This window comes from Polyodon spathula, chromosome 3, assembly GCF_017654505.1.
Source record: "Polyodon spathula isolate WHYD16114869_AA chromosome 3, ASM1765450v1, whole genome shotgun sequence".
Classification (NCBI taxonomy): domain Eukaryota; kingdom Metazoa; phylum Chordata; class Actinopteri; order Acipenseriformes; family Polyodontidae; genus Polyodon; species Polyodon spathula.
In genome coordinates, this window is record NC_054536.1 from 16,711,474 (window position 1) to 16,734,826 (window position 23,353).

General features: G+C 36.5%; 1 protein-coding gene across 6 annotated transcripts in view; it reads left to right on the plus strand.

The window, feature by feature from the left end:
- The window catches only part of amph (amphiphysin), a 71,105-nt gene that overhangs the window by 41,896 nt on the left and 5,856 nt on the right, over positions 1–23,353 (plus strand). Inside the window, exons 12-23 of one of the 6 annotated variants that reach the window (XM_041244527.1) lie at positions 5,866–5,976; positions 6,907–6,930; positions 7,322–7,345; positions 9,657–9,689; positions 12,212–12,271; positions 14,811–14,900; positions 17,745–17,804; positions 20,051–20,077; positions 20,362–20,409; positions 20,978–21,025; positions 21,598–21,645; positions 22,757–22,786. In XM_041244527.1, the coding sequence (XP_041100461.1) occupies positions 5,866–5,976; positions 6,907–6,930; positions 7,322–7,345; positions 9,657–9,689; positions 12,212–12,271; positions 14,811–14,900; positions 17,745–17,804; positions 20,051–20,077; positions 20,362–20,409; positions 20,978–21,025; positions 21,598–21,645; positions 22,757–22,786 (603 nt within the window). The remainder of the gene's footprint in view (positions 1–5,865; positions 5,977–6,906; positions 6,931–7,321; positions 7,346–9,656; positions 9,690–12,211; positions 12,272–14,810; positions 14,901–17,744; positions 17,805–20,050; positions 20,078–20,361; positions 20,410–20,977; positions 21,026–21,597; positions 21,646–22,756; positions 22,787–23,353) is intronic. The other 5 variants (XM_041244531.1, XM_041244530.1, XM_041244528.1 and 2 more) reach the window with 5 other exon arrangements.

The window sequence follows — 23,353 nt, forward strand, 5'->3', positions numbered from 1 at the left end:
ACACACTGTATTTTGTTAAGTTTTTCATGTTTTTAGTTGTTGTTGACACAATTGAAGCATAAATGTACCTCATTTTTCTAGTTTTACATTATTTACAACACAGTAAATGTCACCTACACCATGAAACCAGTCAGTAAAACTAATAGGACAGTGTTCTTTAATTGGCCTGTCGGGTGTGAATAGAAATGCTAACAACTGGGTGGTTTTTCAGGCCAGTTGTTTTTATTATGTTTTGTGGGAGAAAATGATACTATATTTTTGGGCATTTTTAGCAAAATTCTACTGTTTTTTTTTTTTGTTTGTTTGTTTTTTTTAATTTTTTTAACATTAAATCTCTGCCATGATTAACATAACACATCGAATCAGAGTAAGATCACACACACACGCACACGCACACACACACACACACACACACACACACACACACACACACACACACACACACACACACACACACACACACACACACAAAGCCCCCTGGCTCCAAACCCAGCCCTGTCAAGTATCTACCAATAGGACTGTTTTTTTTTTTTTTCTGTGGGAAAAAATTGAGTGATGAATAGAAATCCCTCAGATCCCTCAAAGGAAATATGCCGAAGTCGTGGCCAAAATACAGTATATTAAAAACATAAATCCTTCCTGGGAACGAGATGCAGTCTTTAAGGGTGAGCTCGACCACACACATTCATTAGATATGACAAGAGCAGCTGGCTGTTCATCTGCTACTCTTAATACTGTACTAACACATGCCAGTAGCACGCTGGCTTTAATGTATCTCATCACTACAATGAAAAAACTACATTTCAATTGAGATTTGTTTAAACCTTATTGAAACTGTTAGTATCAGAAGATACGGCCAGTTGATCATTTTGGCCCGATCGGTAGACACTCAGGTAGGTTTTGCTTTGGCCGTTTCAATGTATATGTGAGACTGCAGTGTGTGCACTGTCTATATGTGATATTGCAGTGTGCGCACTGTCTATATGTGAGACTGCAGTGTGCACACTGTCTATATGTGAGACTGCAGTGTGCACTGCCTATATGTAACACTGCAGTGTGCACTGCCTATATGTGAGACTGCATTGTGCACAATGTCTATATGTGAGACAGCAGTGTGCAATGCATATATTTGAGACTGCAATGTGCACTGCCTATATGTAAGACAGCAGTGTGCACACTGTAATATGTGAGACTGGAGTTTGTTACTTTTCATTTGGCCAGTTTATCTACATTTTGTATTGGCAAACCTAACTAGCAAGATGTTATTTATTACAGTAACATAAACGTGCCTTTAAACTGTGTTTCAATACATGTAAGCAGATATATTATGATTGCAGATTAAAAGCACTGTTATGAGATGTTACTAGTGAGACAAAGCTGTCATAAAATGTATATTGTAATAATAATAGTAAAATCACCAGTTTTCTTTACTTTCTCATTAAATGCAGAATGAACGCTAAAACGGCAGTGCAACATTTTAAGAAGTGACTAGTCTATATTAATGTTAATGGAATTATGACGTGATTGTAATAAAGTGTGTCCTGCATTTATTCTGTTTGAAATGATAGATTAATTGCTTATTAAAATGTTGCACCCTTGTTGCATGCAGTTTCTTCACTCTGCATGTACCAAAACATGTAGAATAAATTAAACCAGTTTTACTACCCAATGGCTAGCAGGGATCAATCGAATTCTTAAATGGAAAGAAAACGTGGGGATGAAAAACAAATAAAAGCAGCAACCCTAAAAAAAAAAATAAAGTTATATTAACTAACCCTTAAAAAAGGAAATATTGAATACTGGCATATTAGAAAGCTACTTGTTTACTGTCAATAAAAGAAAATACAATTTTGCATGATTAAGAGTAACTCCCTTATTAATGGCTTATTTTCAGATAAAAAATAAGCTTTTTATTCATGCTGATATTTTTCAGATTCCATTGTATTAGAAAATAAATAATTTAAGAGAACTCATCTTTAAACGTTGAAAGTAAATAGCTTAATAAAGTCTTCTTTTTTACGATTGCTAATTGCTGATCCAAGAGACACAGCCAAAGGCTGCTGTAAATATAGCAGTCTCAACAGAGCCCACCATAATGACATGCAAAAACAACGAAGCATGTTAACAATGCTATTCCACATCCTGCCTTGAATACAATAACTGCTTCCAAGTAACACCTGTGTTGGAGTTTAGCGACAAAAAGAGAAGGGCAGAATTTAAACTGGCGTTTGCAGTGGCAGATCGCACCATCATTTCCACTGTGGATTGCTTGACTGAGATCGTCAAAGACATTATATTCCCGTTCATTCCCATTCGCGTCAGTGCACTCCAGAACCAAACAGTGAATAGTTTTTACAGTGTACTCTTATTGTTATTTAACTTCTGTCTTTCCTTAAGGTGGCTGTTTAAATGCTTGCTGTTCACCCTGGTCCACTTCTGACACGGAAAATGATTAAAATGTATTTTATGCATGCCGCACAAAGTGGGTTGTAGCCCCCTCGATTTTGCGTTCAGCCCCCCCTTCCACCTCATCATGGAAAGTCTGGCGCCGCTGCCCTGGCAAATTTGCCATGATACCGCCACTGATTGACGTGCTTTCATTACTTAACTTGCATGCTTGCTGCACAGTCATTTTTTTTCGAAAGCAAAGATGGAGTGAGCAATTGTACACAAAAAGAAAGAAATTTAGATGGCCATTTTAATTTCCTAGTTTTAATAAAATTAAGATTAATAGCACACAGCATTAATACCATTACAGTGATAAATATACTTGCTTTGTATTTTTATTATTAAATGGCAATCAGAAATCCCCCCATTGCAAGTGGTTACCCCCCCCCCCCCCGCGCACAGTGTCACTCGTGGGACCCTGGGCACCCGGGGGGTGGCGGGGCCCCCAAGTTTTGGACATTGCCTTGTCTTGTCCTCCAGTGAATGTAATTGAATAATTGAATACCACTGTAATATGAAACCGGGGTGCCTTGTCAATTCCAGCGACAGTCTATAAACTACATGTCTTATTACACAATAATAATCAAAGATCACCCGCATGTGTCAAGTATAATAACTATTTTTACATGACAGTATAATACGCTCGCAGTATTGAAGTTGAGCATATACACGGTATGTTTCTTCTACTATCAGAGATTTAAAACCTGCCTCTCAAGTCTTTTGCATTGGGCGCTCATTGGGTATCTTCCACCATCGGTGCGAATTGGAGAGATTGAGATCTGCTAGCCAGCAGGGGACCAATTAAAATGGGTTGGATCACAATCTGAATATAAAACATGAGAGGGTGAAGGAGAGGGTGCCAAACTTAGATAAGCCATATTTAGAAAGTAAATGCTAAAGAAACAATATGATTTTCTTTAATCAATTTATTGTAGCTGCAGATCCAGTCAAAAATAACTCTGCTACCTGTGACTTTAAAAATGTGAAGACTACCTGTGACTTTAAAAATGTGAAGACTGCCTGTGACTTTAAAAATGTGAAGACTACCTGTGACTTTAAAAATGTGAAGACTACCTGTGACTTTAAAAATGTGAAGACTGCCTGTGACTTTAAAAATGTGAAGACTGCCTGTGACTTTAAAAATGTGAAGACTACCTGTGACTTTAAAAATGTGAAGACTGCCTGTGACTTTAAAAATGTGAAGACTGCCTGTGACTTTAAAAATGTGAAGACTGCCTGTGACTTTAAAAATGTGAAGACTACCTGTGACTTTAAAAATGTGAAGACTGCCTGTGACTTTAAAAATGTGAAGACTACCTGTGACTTTAAAAATGTGAAGACTGTGTGACTTTAAAAATGTGAAGACTGCCTGTGACTTTAAAAATGTGAAGACTGCCTGTGACTTTAAAAATGTGAAGACTGCCTGTGACTTTAAAAATGTGAAGACTGCCTGTGACTTTAAAAATGTGAAGACTACCTGTGACTTTAAAAATGTGAAGACTGCCTGTGACTTTAAAAATGTGAAGACTACCTGTGACTTTAAAAATGTCCAACTGGTAACTCTTTCAGATCAGTCTATAGCCCAATCATAATATTAACTACTGATGCTATTTAAGCACTTTCCAAGTGTGTGATTCATTTTTTAAAAGATTATTTTTAGACAGTCTATTTAAAAAAAAAAAAAAAAAAAAAAAGCTGTGATTGTGTTTTTAACCAACTAATTGTGGTCTGAAAGATGAGTACTGTACCGCAGTTAATATATTTTTAAATTATCATTCAATAGATGCTAACACTGCTGTTTACTCACTCATATCAATTGTGAATAGAATAGTGGTGCTGCATTATACTGTACAGTGGTTCTGAAGGGTCCTGCATTCTTATTCTCAGCAACACAATAAACTCATCTCCTCAGACAAAAGAAGACACAGCAATTTGTGTTTCAAGCTGGAATTCCAAGTAGACTGAGATATTACCGATATATTTGCTTCTCCCAGGGGAATCTCTTTGTATTTCTGTTCTGTATATGCCTTAATACAACAGTAACTCAGTTTGTATACTGATGTGCGAGCAGTACCACACACCTACAACTGACCACATTTCACAGACCACACAGTGTTCAAGTAACACATAAGTTTATAATATATATATATATATATTATATATATAGATATATATATACACACACACTTTATGTGTCTCACTGTTAAAAAGGTTAAAGGGTTCTTACATGACACTTTTTTTTTCGCTCTGGCTAAGAATGGCCATTTGAAGAAACAAAAAAGCGAGACCGAGTTTTGGAGACAGTATAGTTAATTGTTCAGACAGGACTATTTCAGAAGTAACCAAACAGTGCTCATTAAAGACATTAAACCTGATAAAGCTAGAAGTAACCAAACAGTGCTCTTAAAGACATTAACACAATGCTCTCTTAAGTATGTTTTTGCCTATAAAATCAAATAGAGATTAAACCCTAATTAAAATGTTATGTGTTGTACACTATATTACCTGCAGTATATCATGCTCTCTCCACAGTTTATTCAACTGTGTGATCAACACAGTCATTATACCTGTCAATATTCCTTGACTTCTTATATGCAAATGAAACATCTTGAACTAATCCAATAATGATTAACAAAATAATAATATAAATGAACTAAAAGGGGTTGGAAAGGAATTTAATGTAAGATAAAGTTGCTGTACTCTTACACAGCACAGAGCCTGACAGTAGAAATCCACTTTATGAGGTTGACTAGCACTGATACCTGGAAGTGGATTTTTCACTGACAAGTGATGTGCCACAGAGATTCAACGGGATATGAGAGCTGCAACGACATGGATCCTTTGATCAGACATGGACAGAACATACTGGCTATAGGCTTTCATACTGAATTGTGAATTTTTCTAAATACTCAATTGGCTCTCTGCATACTTGGTCAAAAACAGCAATGTGTTCCACACACTTGTCACTGATTATGCCAAGCAGGCTGTTTATTAGCACCTATTAACAGAAGCTTTCTGAAGCATCTCCTCATTCTAAATTCTGAAAAATGCTATAGTGTGGGGTTAAGCTCCGTATCACACATTATCAAATTTGGTTTTGCTTCAACCTTCCTCCCTTCATCACCTCACTCCCTTTAGGCGGCTTCTTCCAATAAACTACCTCAAGTTGATTTTGGCTGAAATCCGCAACCATCTTAGTATGTGTGTGACTGCTGGGAATGTAGCTCAGTTGTCATCATCATTTTGTCATGAAGGTATACCTTTCACCAGGGCCCCTCTTGTCAAATCTTGTGCAATCAATCAGTAATATGTAACCTTACCTGGCTTTTAACATATGTTTACAGTCAATAATTAAGAGACAAACTTCAGTAAGCAGTGGCTGAATTTACAAGGCCCATGTTTTCTGTTTTCTTGCAGAATGAAGGACCATGGGCTGTGAAAGAGGAGTCTTTACTGGATCTGGATTTCGACCCCTTTAAACCAGATGCAACAACACCGATAGGGAAGACTCAGTCCCCCAGTTCTCAGGTTCCCTTTATACTTCACTAATGGATGTGTAATGTACAGTAATATCATAGTCTAAGTGAGTGCATCTCTGGCTACATCAGATGTCGAAACAAAGTTGATTTAGGGTGTTTGAACAGTAGAAATAATCAAGTCAGGACTTTTGCAGCAAGTAAGAACCCCATACAAACACGTCTAGTTACCCCTTTTGGGGTTATTGTGGTATGCACACTCTGAAGAAATATAGCAATAACATTAAGTATCATAACTACTGTTAGTATATTAGAATAATTCTTTGGAAGCCTGTAATTATTGTGACAACTCTAAACCACTATTCAGGAATTGCTCAGCTGAGTTGGGGTATGTATACTTTATTTGCTGCAACTAGTGGAGCAATGACTTTTTAAAGCAAACTGCTACTTCTCTTACAGAAACCTGGTTTCTAAAATACCTGGTTAAGCAGCATTTATTTACAGATTGTTGTTTTCTTAAATATGGGTGTGGTTTTAGTAAACCACTGCAATAATAAGTGCACATTTTGGTGGAATCGTACAAAGCCTTTTTACTCAAAAGTGCCATCATTTTCTTCTGGTTCCTAACCTTGATTTTTTTTTTTTTTCTTTTGGGCATCTTTGCAATCTTTATTCTAAAAGGATAATTCCAAGCATTCTGAATTTGAATTAGAATGAATATACTATAGGTGATAATAAATGCACATGAGAAATATACTTGGTTAATGGGGCCCATTAAAGTGTAGCCAACAGTAGTACAAACCGTTTGTTAAAAAAGAAAAAAAGCACACATTGAATAAATATACTCGATAACTGGGAATTTACTTTTGAGTGACCGTGCTTGCATACTGATGGTAAGAGTAAAATAGCCACGCACAGTACGATATTGAGTTTTTAGATTTTGTTTTTTCTATACTATGTAAGTTATGTTTTACTTTTACAGGCATTACCATGGGATTTGTGGACGGTAAGAGTTTCTCGTTCTGACATTTTTTTTTTTAATTTTTATTTTGAGATTTGAAAGTATGCTGCATTAACTGGTTTTACAGTGACTCAATTTCCTCTGCAGCAAAGTTATAACAAGAATAGGTTGCAAAACAATTATGAAAATATTTTGCCTCATGTTATCAAATGTTTTATTTTCTATTTCTAGTTATTAAGCTAATCAGTGTTAACCTGCAATACTGTTATCACAGACTAAATAGCCTTTTGATGTATACCATTGGGACTTGATAGAAAATAAATGGTCCTGCAAATGGTCCTGCTTAAATAAAGGCTTAACAGGAGATGGATTTAATTTATTTTGCAATAGTTTAAGAAGTATTTATGAAAATGTGTATATTTATGTTTCTTTTTAGGCAAGCGCAGGGCCAGCACAGCCAGTAAGTAATCAACAGAAAGATTTGCCTGGTTTAGATCAAATAATCAGAATAATAAATTTTGGTATTCATTCTGCAAACATTTCACTTTGCAGTCAATTAACTATGCTTGTATTGTTAATAAAAGCTTCCCTAGTCTCGACTGCTATGTACTCTTACTGCAGTATAAATCTGTACATTTCATTTTCTCTAATGCTTCTCATTTTTAGCTGTAATGTAATCATTTTAGCTCTGCTTTTTTTCTATTTTATTTCTGGTTTTTGTTTCTTTCTCATTTTAAGTCATTTTTGTTCTTTCTTTACTTATCTGTCTTATCTAAAGCCTGACTTTTCAAAAAGTCTCTCTCTCTGTAACCTCTCTGTGGATGACAGCACTCAAAGTCACAATGCAGAAGACATTACCCGATCATATTCTGACCAGGGTTCAAGCGATGGCTTAGCATCAAGCTGGGGCTTAGACTTCAGCACCTCTAGTGTCAGTCAGGAAATGACAGCTAACAGAGACTCTGAGCAGTTTTCTTCCCAAGGAGAGCAAGGAGGGACTGTGGATGAAGTTCACCAGTTATGTTCGGACCTTGGGAATCCTGTAGAGGGACAGGAGTGGCCCCCAGCAGACAGCTGGCAGGAAGCACCTCTGGAGGAGCAGGCAGATACTGCAGATGCAGAGGTTAGGACCTGGGAAACCGATCAGTGGCAAGAACAGGCCCTCGACAGTGATCCCTGTGCTCTGGGCGACGGTTTGATGGCAGGTGTTTTGAGTACAGAGGATGGGGTAGAACGTCTAGGAGAGAAGAGTGATGAATTTTCAGAGAACAGCGAGGCAGGTTGGATAGAAGAAAAAACAATTACTGAGCTCAAAATGCCAGGGATAGTATTTACTGATGAATATGGACAGGAGATACAGGACGAAACCCTGATAGGGCTAGGGCAAGACTTTGGTTGTGTGGACAGTGCAGATGAACAGTATCCTGATGATAGACCTTTAGAAGGAGTTGAGAATGAAGGCAAATATATAATAAATTCTGGGTGGACAGAGGTGGATAGTAAAGGGCAGATTGAGGAGGGGGACCAAATGGATGACGAGTTTATTGAGGCTCAATGTATAAATACGGTAGAAAGTGAAGATACTGGCCTTGAAGCATTTATAGGGGGTGTTGACGAGAGTCAGAGCAAAGAGAGCCTGAAACAATGGGATAGTACGTGTCAAGTTGGTACTTCCGATGAAGAACCTGAGAACCTGGGAGCAGAAGTAGCAGGTAATGTGGGCTTTGTGTCTGTGTCTACGGTGGTGGACTGGAACATGGAAACAGAAATACATAACTTCAGTGACACCAAGTTTGAGGATGAGTGCAGCATTTTAGGACAAACAGAACAGAATCAGAGCCTGATCGATCACTTTCAGAAGGAGGTTGCCCTTGAACCCAGTTCAGAGAGTGCACTCCAAATGCAAGACACTAACCGCATATGGGCTGTTGTTCAGGCAGAGTGGCCTCCTTGCCCAGAAACTATAGAAGAAAAAGGAGATGGCTGCGGTTCTGATGCATGGGGAGCAGATAAGAGTCAGATCTGGCCAGAAAATTGGGAGCCAATGGTAAGCAATGATGATTGTGGGGTTTCCTGTCCCCCAGAAGTTCAGGCCAATGGCTTTGACCAGTGGCCAGCATTTCCTGGGGCATCTGATGATACAGAAGGAAGCAACAATAACCCCTGGCAGGAGATCAGTGACAGCAGTGGGTTTTGGCCCACTGGCGGTTTGGGGGACTTTGGAACTGAATGGGGTGGTACCATTTTAACAGATGGGGACCAGAAAAATAGCTCTTTTACAAGCCAAAATGTGGTTGGGGAAGAAGAAAATAACAATCTGGTAGAGATGGTCAAAGATCTGGCCAAACCAAAGGGTCACTTTCAAATGGGGAACTCCAGGAACACTAGCATCGAGAGTCCTAAAGATAACGAAAACAACAGCTCTGACTTATCAGAAGATGAGGTTGCAAACCAGAGATATGGAACATTATACCAGGAAATAGATGCTGAGAAGGAAGAGGTACTTAACCTTAGCCCGGTGTATAGCATAGAATAGTAAAGAGAAACATCCCTCTTTCCCAATATGTAACACAGAACCTAGTGTTTTATGACATCAAGCCCCTATCCCGCTTTCAGTACCCAGTCTCATTTCCCTTTCTCCATTTGTTTTGCTCTTGGTTTATTTATTTAAAACTTTGTCATTAAATATCACCATTGTTATACAAATGCGACACATTGGAGGAGCCGTAAATCTGTAGCTTAATAATTTGTTTTTCTCTGATTCAATGTAGGTGTCTGACAATGCTTTTAATGGATTCTCTCAGGTAAACAGCCATGCAAAAACCTTAGATTTTACGACTAATCTGCACATTTCTGAATATTACTAGGCTGTTAAGCATGAGTTGCCAGGGGACAGAGATGGCAACTCTCTTCACCGATGGTCATTCAAGACTGAATATGGGTGATCATGAATCTACGAATAAGACTTTGTAGCTCTATTAGGTTTACACACAAAATAGAGGACATGGAACCTAGACTGGACTATCCGTCGAGCACTGGGGTTGCCTTCTGTGGTCCCTTTCTATATGGAAAATGCTGGATGCCACCATTGGCTTTCCTTTTAGTAAGAACTGATGTCTAATCTACCGGTTCTAATCCAGGCCGGACGTGAATGAGTGAAATTACATTTTGTGGTCCAGTAGGGTTATCTCTCATGACAGTACACCATGATAACTATGGTGGTTCATGGGACCAATTGTAAATTTGTGGAAGTTCCTTGGAGACACCATCTTAGGCTTATTGGAATTTCGTGAAAAACTATTGGAAGGTTCTCCTGATTTTGTATAATTACTGTACATGATGAGACAGATTTCGTAAAACATTGCTCAAATTTCTAATTCTAAATCAGCAAATATTGTTGGTGTTGTCAGTTGAGGACTACTAGTGTAATACATTCCATATACAAAGCTCTTTATTTTTTATTCTCTATACTGGTTATTGGCTGTATGGTCTTGTAAGCATACTGTTTACAGAAATAGTGATACTAACACTAACCCTAATGTGATTAATTTCTCCTTGCATAGTTGAACTCCATGGGTCTTTACTAACAACATTATTATAAGACCATGTGTACTTAGAACATAGGCTGGTTAGTATTGAGAAAATATACTGTCCAGCATTAAACAACTGCAGTAGTTGGCAAGAAAAGATGAACTTGTGTACCTAATGTAAAGAAACATAAAGGAAAATGTAACTGTAATAACAGTGAAGCAACCATTCCAGAAAGGTTTAGTTAGGCAATGCTACATTGAGTAAAATACACACATGCCACATGCTTCCACAGAGAGAAATTGTGTAACAAACGCAATGACTGCGTCTCCTTGGTTTTTGTAGAACTGGATTCCTCTTGTATTACCATAACTATCAAACGTTTGTGAATGATTCATCCAAATACTGATGTGTATTTGGCTTATTGTTGATATTATAAAGCTAAATATGAACCATTATCCTTTAACAGTCATTGTGAAACATATTTGAAAACATATGTACAAAAATGACATTTCATATCACAATTTTGTAGTGTACCGTATCAACTGCTAGTGTATAAATACTGTATTTAAAAAGTCATGTTACATTTAAGAGCTGGTGAGTGTTTAGAAAAAAAGGATCAACAACACTAGTCAATTGGGAATATGTATTTAATTTAAAAGCAAGACTGTTGTGTGATATTCAAACATAGTTGTTTCTGGTCATTGTATTGTTAAACGTTTGGTAAACAACATTAAAACTAAAAGTTAAAATGCATATTAGAAGCTTGTATTTCAGTAATATCCACAGCAGTGTATGCACTGATCATTTACATATCTTGAGACTTGTTCAGGAAATCACCCCTGTTCACAAGCACCGCTGCCGCCCTTCTATACAGCTGAGCACCTTATAGATTTAAAATGAGTTCATGTTGGCTCTAAGCCAGTATCTCTGATTCCTGGTTTGGAATCATGGGAGTGTCATGTAATCCAGTGTCTCACAAGAGACAGGAAATAACCAGTTCCAAAGGCTACTGGAAGATGAAGTTGTCCTTTGCCCTATTCTATGTTGGATGCATTGTGCTGATATCATTTTCAACATAAGCTTATTTTGATATGTTTGTAGTCAGCAAGAAAACCAGCAATTGGCCACTCTCCAGCAACAACACTGAATGACAATTTCAGCAAAATAAAAACAGCTTCTCTGCTGCTGGAGCGTGCATTGATCTTGCTGCATAAGATACAGTGATGGAAAGAAGGCAGTTGCTACTTCTCTTGGTGAACACTGACAAGGATCATTTCTGAACGATGTTTGGTTTCAGTCTCCAGCTGATTTATGTATATCAAAACAATAAGTGTTTACAGTATGTTGAAAAACTTGTCACATCAATAAGTACAACACAAGGTGCATGAAAGGTAAAGCAATGCTTTGTTGTGAACACTACAGGCTATTAAAGTAACTCTGCCCATTTTAAGGACTGACAATGAGCCTGACACTCCCAAAGTGGTTTCTGTGGCAAGTAAAATAATTAAGGCTCAAAAAAAAGATGTCTCCATGAATCTTGAATGAGTCCACAGACACATTTTAATAAGATTAACGAGTCACAAGATATAAAGACTGAGTGTGTATTGCATTTTGACCGAACGATGTATCTAATTCTTAGTAGTAGTGGGAATACACTGCTTACATTCTATTATAGACATTTGCATACATACATGCATGGAATTCATTTTACGGTATAGTCAAAATGTAGTTAAATGTTTTTATTGTTTTATTACTGTGTGTTCACTCTTCTTTTCAATTCTCTTTCACAACAAAGCTGGATGCGGGCACCTCCGTGTTTACCTCAGATTCCAACCAGAGTGTGTTCGGTACAATGGTGAGTCCTCTGCTTCAATTTGAGCAACCTGCATTTATCCTTGCGCCTGTCCCCTTATCCAGCTGCCTACTGTATAATTTACTAAATTCTCAATGGCTACCTATTAGCCTGAGAGCAAATTATTGCTGAAGAGTCGAGTCTGTCACCCAAAGACAAGAGAAACCGCTCTCAGAAAAAGTGGTAGCCTCGGATCACTTTTAAACAAATTGTTAGAAAGCTGATAAATGGAGGCTAACAATTTTATTGGGATTAGAAGTCATTAAATGTAAAAAAAAAACAGACATCAAAATGCTCATTATAATCTAGATTTTTTTTTCATTCCATTTTATGATGTTTTCAACAATTCTATCTGCCTCCTGACCTTTCAATTGTAGAGTACAGAAGCAGGTGGAGTTGAAAGCTTAATGCCCCATTGCTTTTCTGGAATCACGAAATGAAGACACATTAGTTAGAGACAGCTGTACAGTATAGTGCTCCCCCTTTATTAAATTTAAAAGAAGAGGAGAACACGCATTTAGTCATAATGCCCCCAGATTGTGGAACTCAGTGCTCTTTTCATTAGAGATGCTACGTCAGTCAATATTCTTAAGTCTAAATTAAATACTTTCTTTTATAGTTTAGCCTTTTTAACTTGAGTTATTTGTATCTATTATATATGCTTATTTCTGTGATTTTTGTGTTTTATCTGTTATTCTTATCCTTTTCTTTTCCTTCAGTTGTTTTACTTAGATTTGTGATTATTATTATTATTATTATTATTATTATTATTATTATTATTATTATTATTATTATTATTATTATTATTTTGTCATTTTTACTGCATTATACTTATCTCTGTTTTAACTGACATGTAAAGTACTTTGAGATACTACAGTATGAAAGACGAATATAAATAAAATACATTAAAATTCAATTGAAATTGAATTATAAGGCTATTCTTTACACTACAGAATCAGTTTTAATCTTATCTAAAACGTAGTTGCATATGTTGCATGTGCCCAGTAACCTGAACATTAACAGACTACTTCAGGATCTTTTGCATATCTTGGAGTAACTTCAGGGCAGCAATGTTTTTAGGTTCGTTCTTCAGCAAATCCTTCAGATCTGCAATGCAAGCTTTGTAGTCTTGTAATTCCTCTGTGCCTGAGCGCTCCAGTACAGTGCCCGGGCATTACCAGGGTCCAGGTTCAGTGCTTCTCTGCTGTCTTTTACTGCTTCTTGGTACATTTTCAGTGACAAAGAGCTCTGTTAGTGTGTATTGCGAACTCTGTAGGGTTTATTAAGATATTTTCAGTGTATTTTTCCCATTGCCTTTTATAACTCCCCTTTCTTCACAAATGAATTCCTTCGGTGCAAAGGCACGCTTTATGGCCTCATCACTGAAAACTCTATCAGCCTTGCTTTGGTGCCATTTTGTTGTGCTGTAGGACCAACTAAGGCCTTTCCAGTGGCATGTTTATTCATGTTATAAGGCGGGACACAAGTAGCACAGTCTTGTAACCATGCCACAGAAACAGTACACAAACTGGTATGCCTGAGCATACAGCTGTTTGGTCCATTAGGGCTCAACCAAGACGATCCAAACCATGTAAATATACTCTCATCTATACAGTTGTGCTGCTAAATGTGTGATTGTAGCCATGCAGTTATACTATAGATTAAACCTGCATCACAATTGAATTACATGCAGTTTTTGTGCCATGGTTTATTTCAAACATAGAACATCTTTGTTTTAGTACTGTGCCATTCTATACCTGGCACAGAGCCTCCTGTAACTGTGCCACACCATGAAATAATAGAGCTGCATTGCCTGGTAACCTTGAGAATGATTACTACTTTTGCTGGCCACGTGTAACCATGCTTTGTCTAACCAGGCACTGCTACTTGATCATTCCTTATCCATGCACTTTGTTTTTCATTACTATAATTAAGTCATTAAATTATTGTTACAGTATAGCCAACACATTCAAGCCAGTTACTTTATGAACTACACGTTCAGCATATTGTAGCAGGTTGTTGTCATTTTGGGATGTGACGGCAATTTTGGGATGTGACAGTAATCCCTTATCATTCAATATACTTAGTGAGAGCATAGTTAGCTTGCTATTCAGTTTATTATTTGGATTGTTATTCACATTTCACATTCCCAGAGCCAACTTCTGAGGTGTGGGTGTAGTGTGTCCAGTATAATAATTGGGTGCATCCTAACATTAGGCAGCGGTATGTATAAAACTGGGAGGATTAGTGTCACACATTCTTGTATTTGAAATTCTGAGCTAATTTAAAATGGAGACCAGTGCTTTTTTTTTTTTTTTTTTTTTTTTTCATTTAAGGCTAACATAGTATCAAAATATGCTTTGATATTGAAAAACTTATCATGTAGAAAAAAATGTTTAGAAAATGTTTCCATGGTTACCACAATGTAGTGCTGGCTGCTGATTCAATGGATCCAGGGTCAGATTGAGGTTGAAAGATAATTTGTACTGAGTTACATGTGAATTGTTTAATGATATTTTACCTCCCTTGTTTTAATAAAAAGCCTGATGCAGAAGTTTCTCCTGTTGTGGATTCTGAGCCAGCCCAGGAAACTCTGCCAGCTGAGACTCAGCAGGCAACACAGAAGGCCGTGGTGAGTCAACCAAAGACATCATCGCCCCTCCATCTCATCGGCATCACCACGGGCCATCCCTCAGCCTCGCCATTTTGTTTTTGCACATTATTATACATTGCGCTTCCTGTTTGGTTTATCCAAGCCTTCTTTGTTTTTAAAAATCTTCACTGCAGACCTTCACTGCAGACCACTGCTGTGCCATTCCAGGGTGGGTGCACAGTAAGGTTAGGAACTGAGGGTTAGTTTGAAGGTAAAGTGTTTCATGGCACTTGGTTTAACCCTTTAATGCCAAACTCATTTTGTATGGAGAAAAGCTACTAAGTTTATGCAAGTATATTTTATTCTGGCCGGTAAACACAATATGCTGCAGAGGTTGGCTGAGTATTGTGTCATATGTGCTTTACAGGTTTACGATTATTAAATACACAGGCAGCAGCTCACAGACTTGGATGCTTTCTTTCAAAACACATTATTGCTGTATTATTTATTCATTTATTTTTTAAATTTTGCATACATCCAGTTAAAGAGCTGATTAACGCCTTGTGGTCCTTACAATTTTCCCTTTCCAGTCCGACATTATCAAAAAGACGTTAAGCACAGGTCTCTAGCCGTTTAAACACATTTAAAAACAGTACAACTCTGTCAGAGTCTACCCAATACTCAGAGAAACTCTTAATTATTTATCACACATGCTGGAACAGTAATCCCCAAGTGGGCTTTACAAGATAAAGCTGAAGTGCTGAAGTTTTTCTCCTGCCTCTTTTTTCAGTTTCTGAGAGAGAAAGATGTTCTTGTGATTTTCACAGTTTTGACGTAATCAAATGTGTGACTTAGTCAAACCATTTCTTCAAAGGAGCAGAAATAATTTCACACATTTTGTTTTATTTAATTTATTTACAGTGTTTTGCAGAAGTATTCCCCATCTTGCCAATAATGTCACATTTTGTTGAATTACAAATAATGTATGCACAGTTTTTCAATGAAACTTTTTTATTCAAAGCTGTAGTGGTTAAACTGAACACTGTTTTGTGAGGAGGAGGTTAAATGTCAGCAAAACTTGCAAAGAAAATGTACAAAATGAAATTTACTGGTTGCATAAGTATTCAGCCCCTTAAGTCAGTACTTGATCAAAGCACCTTTTGCAGCAATTACTGCTATGAGTCTTTTTGGATAGGTCTTTACCAGCTTTGCACAGTGGGATGGTGAAATTTGTGTCCATTCTTCATGGGAAAATTGCTCCAGTTCTTGTAAGTTTGTTGGGGATCGTCGATAGACTGCAATCTTCAAGTCTCGCCATAAATTTTCAATTGGATTCAAGTCAGGACTTTGAGTAGGACTCTCAAGAACATTAATTCTCTTCTTGTTCAACCACTCCAGTGTGGCTTTGACTTTATGCTTTGGGTCATTGTCCTGCTGATTTTAGGGCTGCAGTAACAAAGGGGTTAAATACTTATGAAACTGAGATGAATCTGTTTTTCTCTGTAAATCTTACTTATTTATATTCTATATGCATTTTTACTTTATCAATATGAAGTAGTTTGTGTAGATTCTACATGTAAAGTCTAATTTGAAAGTGTTCTGGAGTACACTGAGGTGCCAACAAAATGTGAAGACTTTGCAGGGGGTGAATATTTCTGCAAACCACTGTATTTTTTATGCTTATGCAAAATGTCCTTTCATGAATTAATAAACAAATAATAGTATACATACAGGAGAGCACCACAAGGATAACCAAGGTTTGATTCTATATTTGTATCATGGACACATTGCTTACAAGCCACATGAACATGGTAGTTTCATTTAGTCTCATTTTTATTTATATATATTGGCAATACATTACAGTTAGTGGATGACATTCATGTTTCATTGTATGTGGAATTAAGAAAGATGTCTTAATGAATTAAAAGCAGTCAGATTTACAAAATAACTCTTATAGTGCCCACATTAAAGTGTTACTGATGTAGATGCCAGTTTATTATTATTATTATTATTATTATTATTATTATTATTATTATTATTATTATTATTATTATTATTATTGTTACTACTACTACTACTAATAATACTACTACTACTACTACTAATAATAATAATAATAATAATAATAATAATAATAATAATAATAATAAAGTGTAACGCTTTCATACACAAAGTTGAACATGTCCTTACCTCATCCTGTCTGGTGTACATGTACTGTAACTCAAAATACAAAGGAATTGATCCAAGCAGACCTTTGACAACTAATTAGAGTAAAGATTTAATAAATGCCTAATGTACACCACATGCTGGTCAAGACAAAAGTTGTTGAGTGAAATTATGACCCATCATTTCAATAATTATTCCATTTAGTACATCAACTAATGTTTTAATTGGTTACTGCAGAGTGTAGTGAGAGTAGGCACATCATTCTGAATCCATACCATGCTTCATTTTTTTGTTTACCTTTACATCAATCCTTAAGGTAAAGTGTTTTCTGAATAGGTGATGTATTGAAGGACCAGTACTATTTGGTATCAATTTCATTGTCAAACAGTGTATGCATAAATAAAATAAGCTTATTTACAAGATTTAGCTATGACAGACTATTTATCAAGCCTTGAAGGCTTTACATAGAAAGTTTTTGGAAACAAAGAAAATGACAACCAATTAAACTGGTAAATGTGTAACTCCCTTATCTGGTTTAATATAAAGCATTGCATTAAAGCTAGAAGACAACACTTGACCTTTCTGATGATCATTTTGTTTTAGCTTCACACTTGGCAGTGGTCCAGCACATTGCTCATTTAGATTGCAGTCAGCTCTTCTAGACTCAGTGTCTAGAAAACGATGTTAACGATATACTGCTGTTCCCTCCCTATGAAGGACAATGTTGAGGTGGAAGTGAAAGAGCCTGTAGTAAGCGCTGAGGCAGGGAGCACTGAGGTATGTATCCGCACTCATGGGATTTCATTATATCCAGGCCTCCATTCGTCCCCGCTGCTCAGTTGTATTGCACATGCCGCCACTTTAACATCACAGTTATTTCCAGATGCACAGAAAAAACAGGACTGCATTGTCATTGCAGTAGTTATTTCTTAGGAAAAATACATGCTCCAAATGATGTCTCAGCAACTATATTAAAATGCCAAGAATAACATTCAAGTTGAAGGTGCATTGTGTTACCATCTAGAAGTTACCATGTTGTTTTTCATTGTGATGATTCATTCATTGGTGTTGAGGTTTCTGTTGGTGGAATTTCATCCTTTTTTTGTATTTTGTGTGATGTTTTTAAAATCAGTAAATAGTGTGTTTCTTCACAAGCAGGCGTATTTTTGTTTTGAGAGACATTATGGCACTTTATATTTGATAGATAATGAAGTGATCTGAGAAAACGACTTCTTCAATAAGGAATTTGATGACACATGTCATATATAAGTCTATAAAAATGTTTTTCTGCATTACCTACAACTCTAAAATGACAAAAAGAGAAGCTGCAAAGTTCCCTTTGTGCGGCACCTTGTTTAATACCAAGAATTTGGGCAGCATTTTTTATTTAACACCAACATTTATCCTGACAAAGCTGTGGCAGCATACAGAATTTAGATTTAATCTGACCATGAATATTAATTGTTTCCTTTTAGAATTGGTAAATGGTTTATATGTGCATTTCCTATCCCCATTTTTAAAATGTAATAAATAATGTTATCTGCTGGTTAAATATGTTCTTAAAAGGAGTAGTATACAACGTAATACTGATTGCATGTAGTTTCACAACGACAAGCATTTTAGTGACGGGAAGCTTGGTATTTTATTTTATTTAATTTAATTTATGGGGCATATCATTTGTTGGATCACAGTTGTGATTCATAAATACCCTTTGCCTTTTATGGTATAGTTTCTGAGTGTTTGTTAATGGTTGGTTGACAGTTTCTGCAAACAATTTCGAAGTAAAAAAAAAAAAAAAAAAAAAACTAAACAAAACAAAAAACAGTGTTGGTTTTAATTAAATCTAGCTTGTAAGAATATTGCATCTTGTTTTCAAAAATAACATACGAGTTCAACATAACGTTTAAAATGTGTGTGCTTCAGAACAAAATCTGACACGTCCAAATTGTGATATTTTATTGACCTGATTTTGTTTATTGATTCAATAACATATAACTAAAATGCAAGTATTGCAGTGATATATTTATAATTGGGTTTTATAGTATTTGGAGGGTATTCTTGTTTGTACATGTATGTATGTGTCTTTTGTTTTTATTCCTTTTTTGTTTTTATTTATTAGGGGACTTCCTCTGCATGTATTGGTACTAATTACATTGTATAAATATGTCATGTAATTTACTAGAGAGGATCGTATTGGTGATTTAAAGGATGGTTTATTCTTAATAAATCACTCAATTCAGTTCGGAAGGTTGTATTAAATTGCACTGAGGGGCTGATTTTGTTCCACAGGTGTTATGTCTGACACCCCCAACTTTTTATGCCAACCTGGTCCATTGTTACAATGTGTTCAAGAGATTTAATTTATACCATAGCTAGAGTTTGACAGATCTTATGTTGCTTTCATGAGTATGTTTTCAACTCTTTTTGGTAAACCAAATGCAGTGTTCCTATTTATTTATTTATTTATTTATTTATGTATTTATTTTTGTGGCGATGCTTCAGCAATACTTCCGTCTTGTACGTTTTCTAAAATGTTTGTGCAAAAAAACAAAATTGTATACTATCTATATGATGCCAAATGCAGTCCTTCATTTTGAAGTGCAAGGTTTGAGTATATAGAAGCTGCAGGGTATAACTGGTACCTGCTGTGCAAGGGTGTCAGCTTGGGTTTCTTCTTTGTCCTGATTACAGTGCATTCAGTTAAGTAACATATTATCCAATTAACTGTTTCATGTAAACAACTCTTCAAGTGATATTCACAAAATATAGGAGTTACTGTATTTCATGAGTAGAGTAAGCACTTTGATTATATACTTCCTTTTATGGTCTGGCCCAACAGCTTTAAAATTGGAATCTACCGGCTATGCTTAGAACAAACAGTCATGAGTGTGTTTTCTCAATATGAACAACCATTAGCTTGACACACTAAGTGAGCCTTAACACTGGAGTGCTGTTTCTGAATATCACTGCATACCTTTCATTCTGTCTTGATGTTTCTTTTTCCTCCTCCTCTCTTTCAAAAGGGTTCAATAGCTCATTACCTTCATAAGGTGGGTGATTCTTTTCAGTCTGAAATGTAAGATCCTGGGCCACACCTACAGTTCCCTATCACTTCTATTCTAACGCAAGCTTTATTATGCTGCTCCCTCGCTTTTCCAATGGTGAGCGGGTTCTTTTTTAGGATAGTAAATACACCATTTATTTTCCATTTTCTGAAGGCCTCCAAGTACTAATGTAATTACTTAGTTTTATCAACTCGATCTGGTTATTTGGCACTTGCTGTCCTGTTTGGATCGTCGCTCAAATAATAGCCGTGACCTCTTTTCACACATAGGCTACAACAGTGGATGTGGAAAGTGAATCACCCCCAGCAAAAGCTCTGGTAATTATGGCCTATGTCTTTTTGGCATAAGTGAGTCTGCACTCATATACTATATACCATAGTCATGTGTATATATCTATATATCATATATATATATATATATATATATATATATATATATATATATATATATATATATATATATATATATAATAATATATGCAATATTAATATGCAATAATACCAGTATAGATTGATGTGACCAAAACTGCTATTAAGTACAAATATGGATTTTACAGAGAAATGCCCTACAAACAAAAACTTTTGTAACTTTATATTGGATTCCATTAAAGTATAGCAGGAATTTCAAGAATATCTCTATAGTCTGACTCCGATTTAAGCAGAGGCACTTTGTAATGTTCACACAACCTTACTACTTTCTAAAAGCAACTTACTAACAGTGGTTCTTAACTTGTTTTTTTTTCTGTTCTAACCCTTTTCCAATTTAAAACCGATCCTGATTGCTTTTGGTTTCTTATGTGTATTATTGGCACACTTAAAGACATTTTTGGTTTGCTTTATATCTATCTTTGCCTGGATAACAGACATAACTTCTTTTCACGTCTAGGCATCGGCAGAGGATGTAGAAAACGAACCCCCCACAACACAGTCTCCGGTAATTATTACAAAGCAGTAGCAGGGAATCGGTGATGGACTAGAGGTTAGAGATGAGTGTGGAAACGAGTTTCCAAACATATCTCTACCCAGCCTAGCTCAGTCTGTTTCTCACATGCCTCGCTTTCCACTGTTAAGAAACAGCATCGAAAGTCTTTTGGTGGTCTTTTGGAGGCTGATCATGTGATAAACATGGTAAAAGGTTGATTTATTGACATTGCCATGTATAATACACATTATTGGCCCCTGGCTGTGATACGTCATTTAACTGACACTCCAGTTGTTAGGGAGGCTGAGTTGACAAGGACTCTTTCTCCTCACTGGCAAAGCTGTTTGTGACCTCAAAGCAGACACCTGCAGGGCTGGCCTACCGATAGACAACTCCAGAAACAGTATAAACTACCTATTGTCTGCAAACTAACTACTCAAAGGTTGATGTCATGCAACGAGCCATTCCTTTTATTGGCTGATGATGCTCACAGTGTCCTCACTGCTATAACAGGTTCTGAGAAATTGCTTCTTGGCATCGTATTTGCATCTTGAATAACAGGCGTAACCTCTTTTTGCATGTAGGCTTCAGCAGTGGATGTGGAAACTGAGTCCCCAACTGCACAGGCTCTGGTAATTATTACAAACCAAAACGTACCAGGGCTAGGTTAGCCTGCAATTACTTAGCCTGGGACCCTGATTTCAGTGGAAAGATCATTTTAGTGTAATGTTGTATATAAGAGTAGCTGGGTTGATGGCAGCCACAATCATTGAGTGCTTCAGTTAAAACCTGGTATCTTCATATCTAATATCAAACATTGTTAGCAGATGTATTACAGGTTGTTTACAGTATGTAGTTTTAATATATTTTGGAAGTGTTTCATGAGAACCGAATAGTGATGTTTTAGTTTTATGTTGTTGTACTATTGTAATTCTTTAAAATAATTAATAAATAAATGTAATGGAAAGTGGGGATCCCATTGTAGGTAGAACTGTATCCCGATCACTTTTACCATCATCTTTTAATAGGGGATGTGCAAAAAGTGTGGCACATTTTGAATGCAAACATACCATTAATGTCATTGATTTCAACATTTGGTCACTAATTGAAACAATGCACTAGTTGAACTCTCTTTATAAGTTAAGATAAAAATAACTTTAAAAAATACATTTTAAATTGAATTATTCATCTATAATATTCCATTTTGTACACATTCCTGTAACTTACTTTTCTGAAAGGCTTTTTGTGAACTGTCTTCCTTATTATCTAACCTGTCCCTTTTGAGTCGTGTTCCCTTAAAAACAGCTTTAAAGGGTTTATATCTGTTGAAGTAATCCCATAAGTCTTAGCTGGCATCATGCCATTCATGAAATAGGTCTCACTTGCACTCTAAAAAAAATATCTGGTGACCATTCCAGATTAAAGGAAGCTCTGTTTGCATGTCTCATTTCTCGGAAGTCTTGCACTTCATATTGTTGGTAGTTTTTTCCTGGACAGTGAATTTGCCCTCACCTTTTCAGTGCCTTCTTTCCTGGCATTTAGCAACTTGTTGGTTCCTCCAAATATCAACAGCCAGTTACATGAGTAGGCTTGAAACTCCTGGGCTGTAATGGCCTCTGTACAATAACAGACTGTCTGGAAGTAGTAAGGTATACAAACAGAGAGCTTTCTTTACCTTAGTACGGTACCAGATCTACATTCGTCAAATGGAAATATGTTTGCTAGGACATGTATGTCTTTCAGAACTGCATAGCAAATGATAGAACACATAAGGTAAGTAGGTGGAATTATTTCATTTGCTATAACTACTAACTACTAACAACCATTAAGCTGCCTTCACTTTTAAAGTGCATGACCTAGTGAATAAACGAACTACCAAAAAGAGGCAAGTGAATACATTTGTTATATTGTGCACATTCAAGCAATGTTGCTGTAATAAAGCTTCATTTTTCCAATGAGGATTAATACTTCAGACCTTTCATGAGAAATAATAAGTACTGAGGCGCTCTTTATATCCTCGTGAAGCAGACAGCCAACGCAATTATGTAAATAGGAAAATAAAAAGGTTTTTTTTACCAGATGTAAATGGAAAGCTGGCAGATGGAAATAACAAAGCACTGCCCAGCTAGGTTATGCTCTGTGATTAGAATTTATCAACAGCCATATTCAATCAAGAGTTACTGTGTTCCAAAACCTGAGAGGTCGAAACAATTCATTCTGTGTCAGCTTGCATCGTTGGAAAGGGCTGTTCTTTTAGTTCACACTATCATATCTGTGTCGTTGTTCATCCCCTCCCCTCCCCTCCCATCCCCCCAATATTATAGGCAGTGTGCCACACAT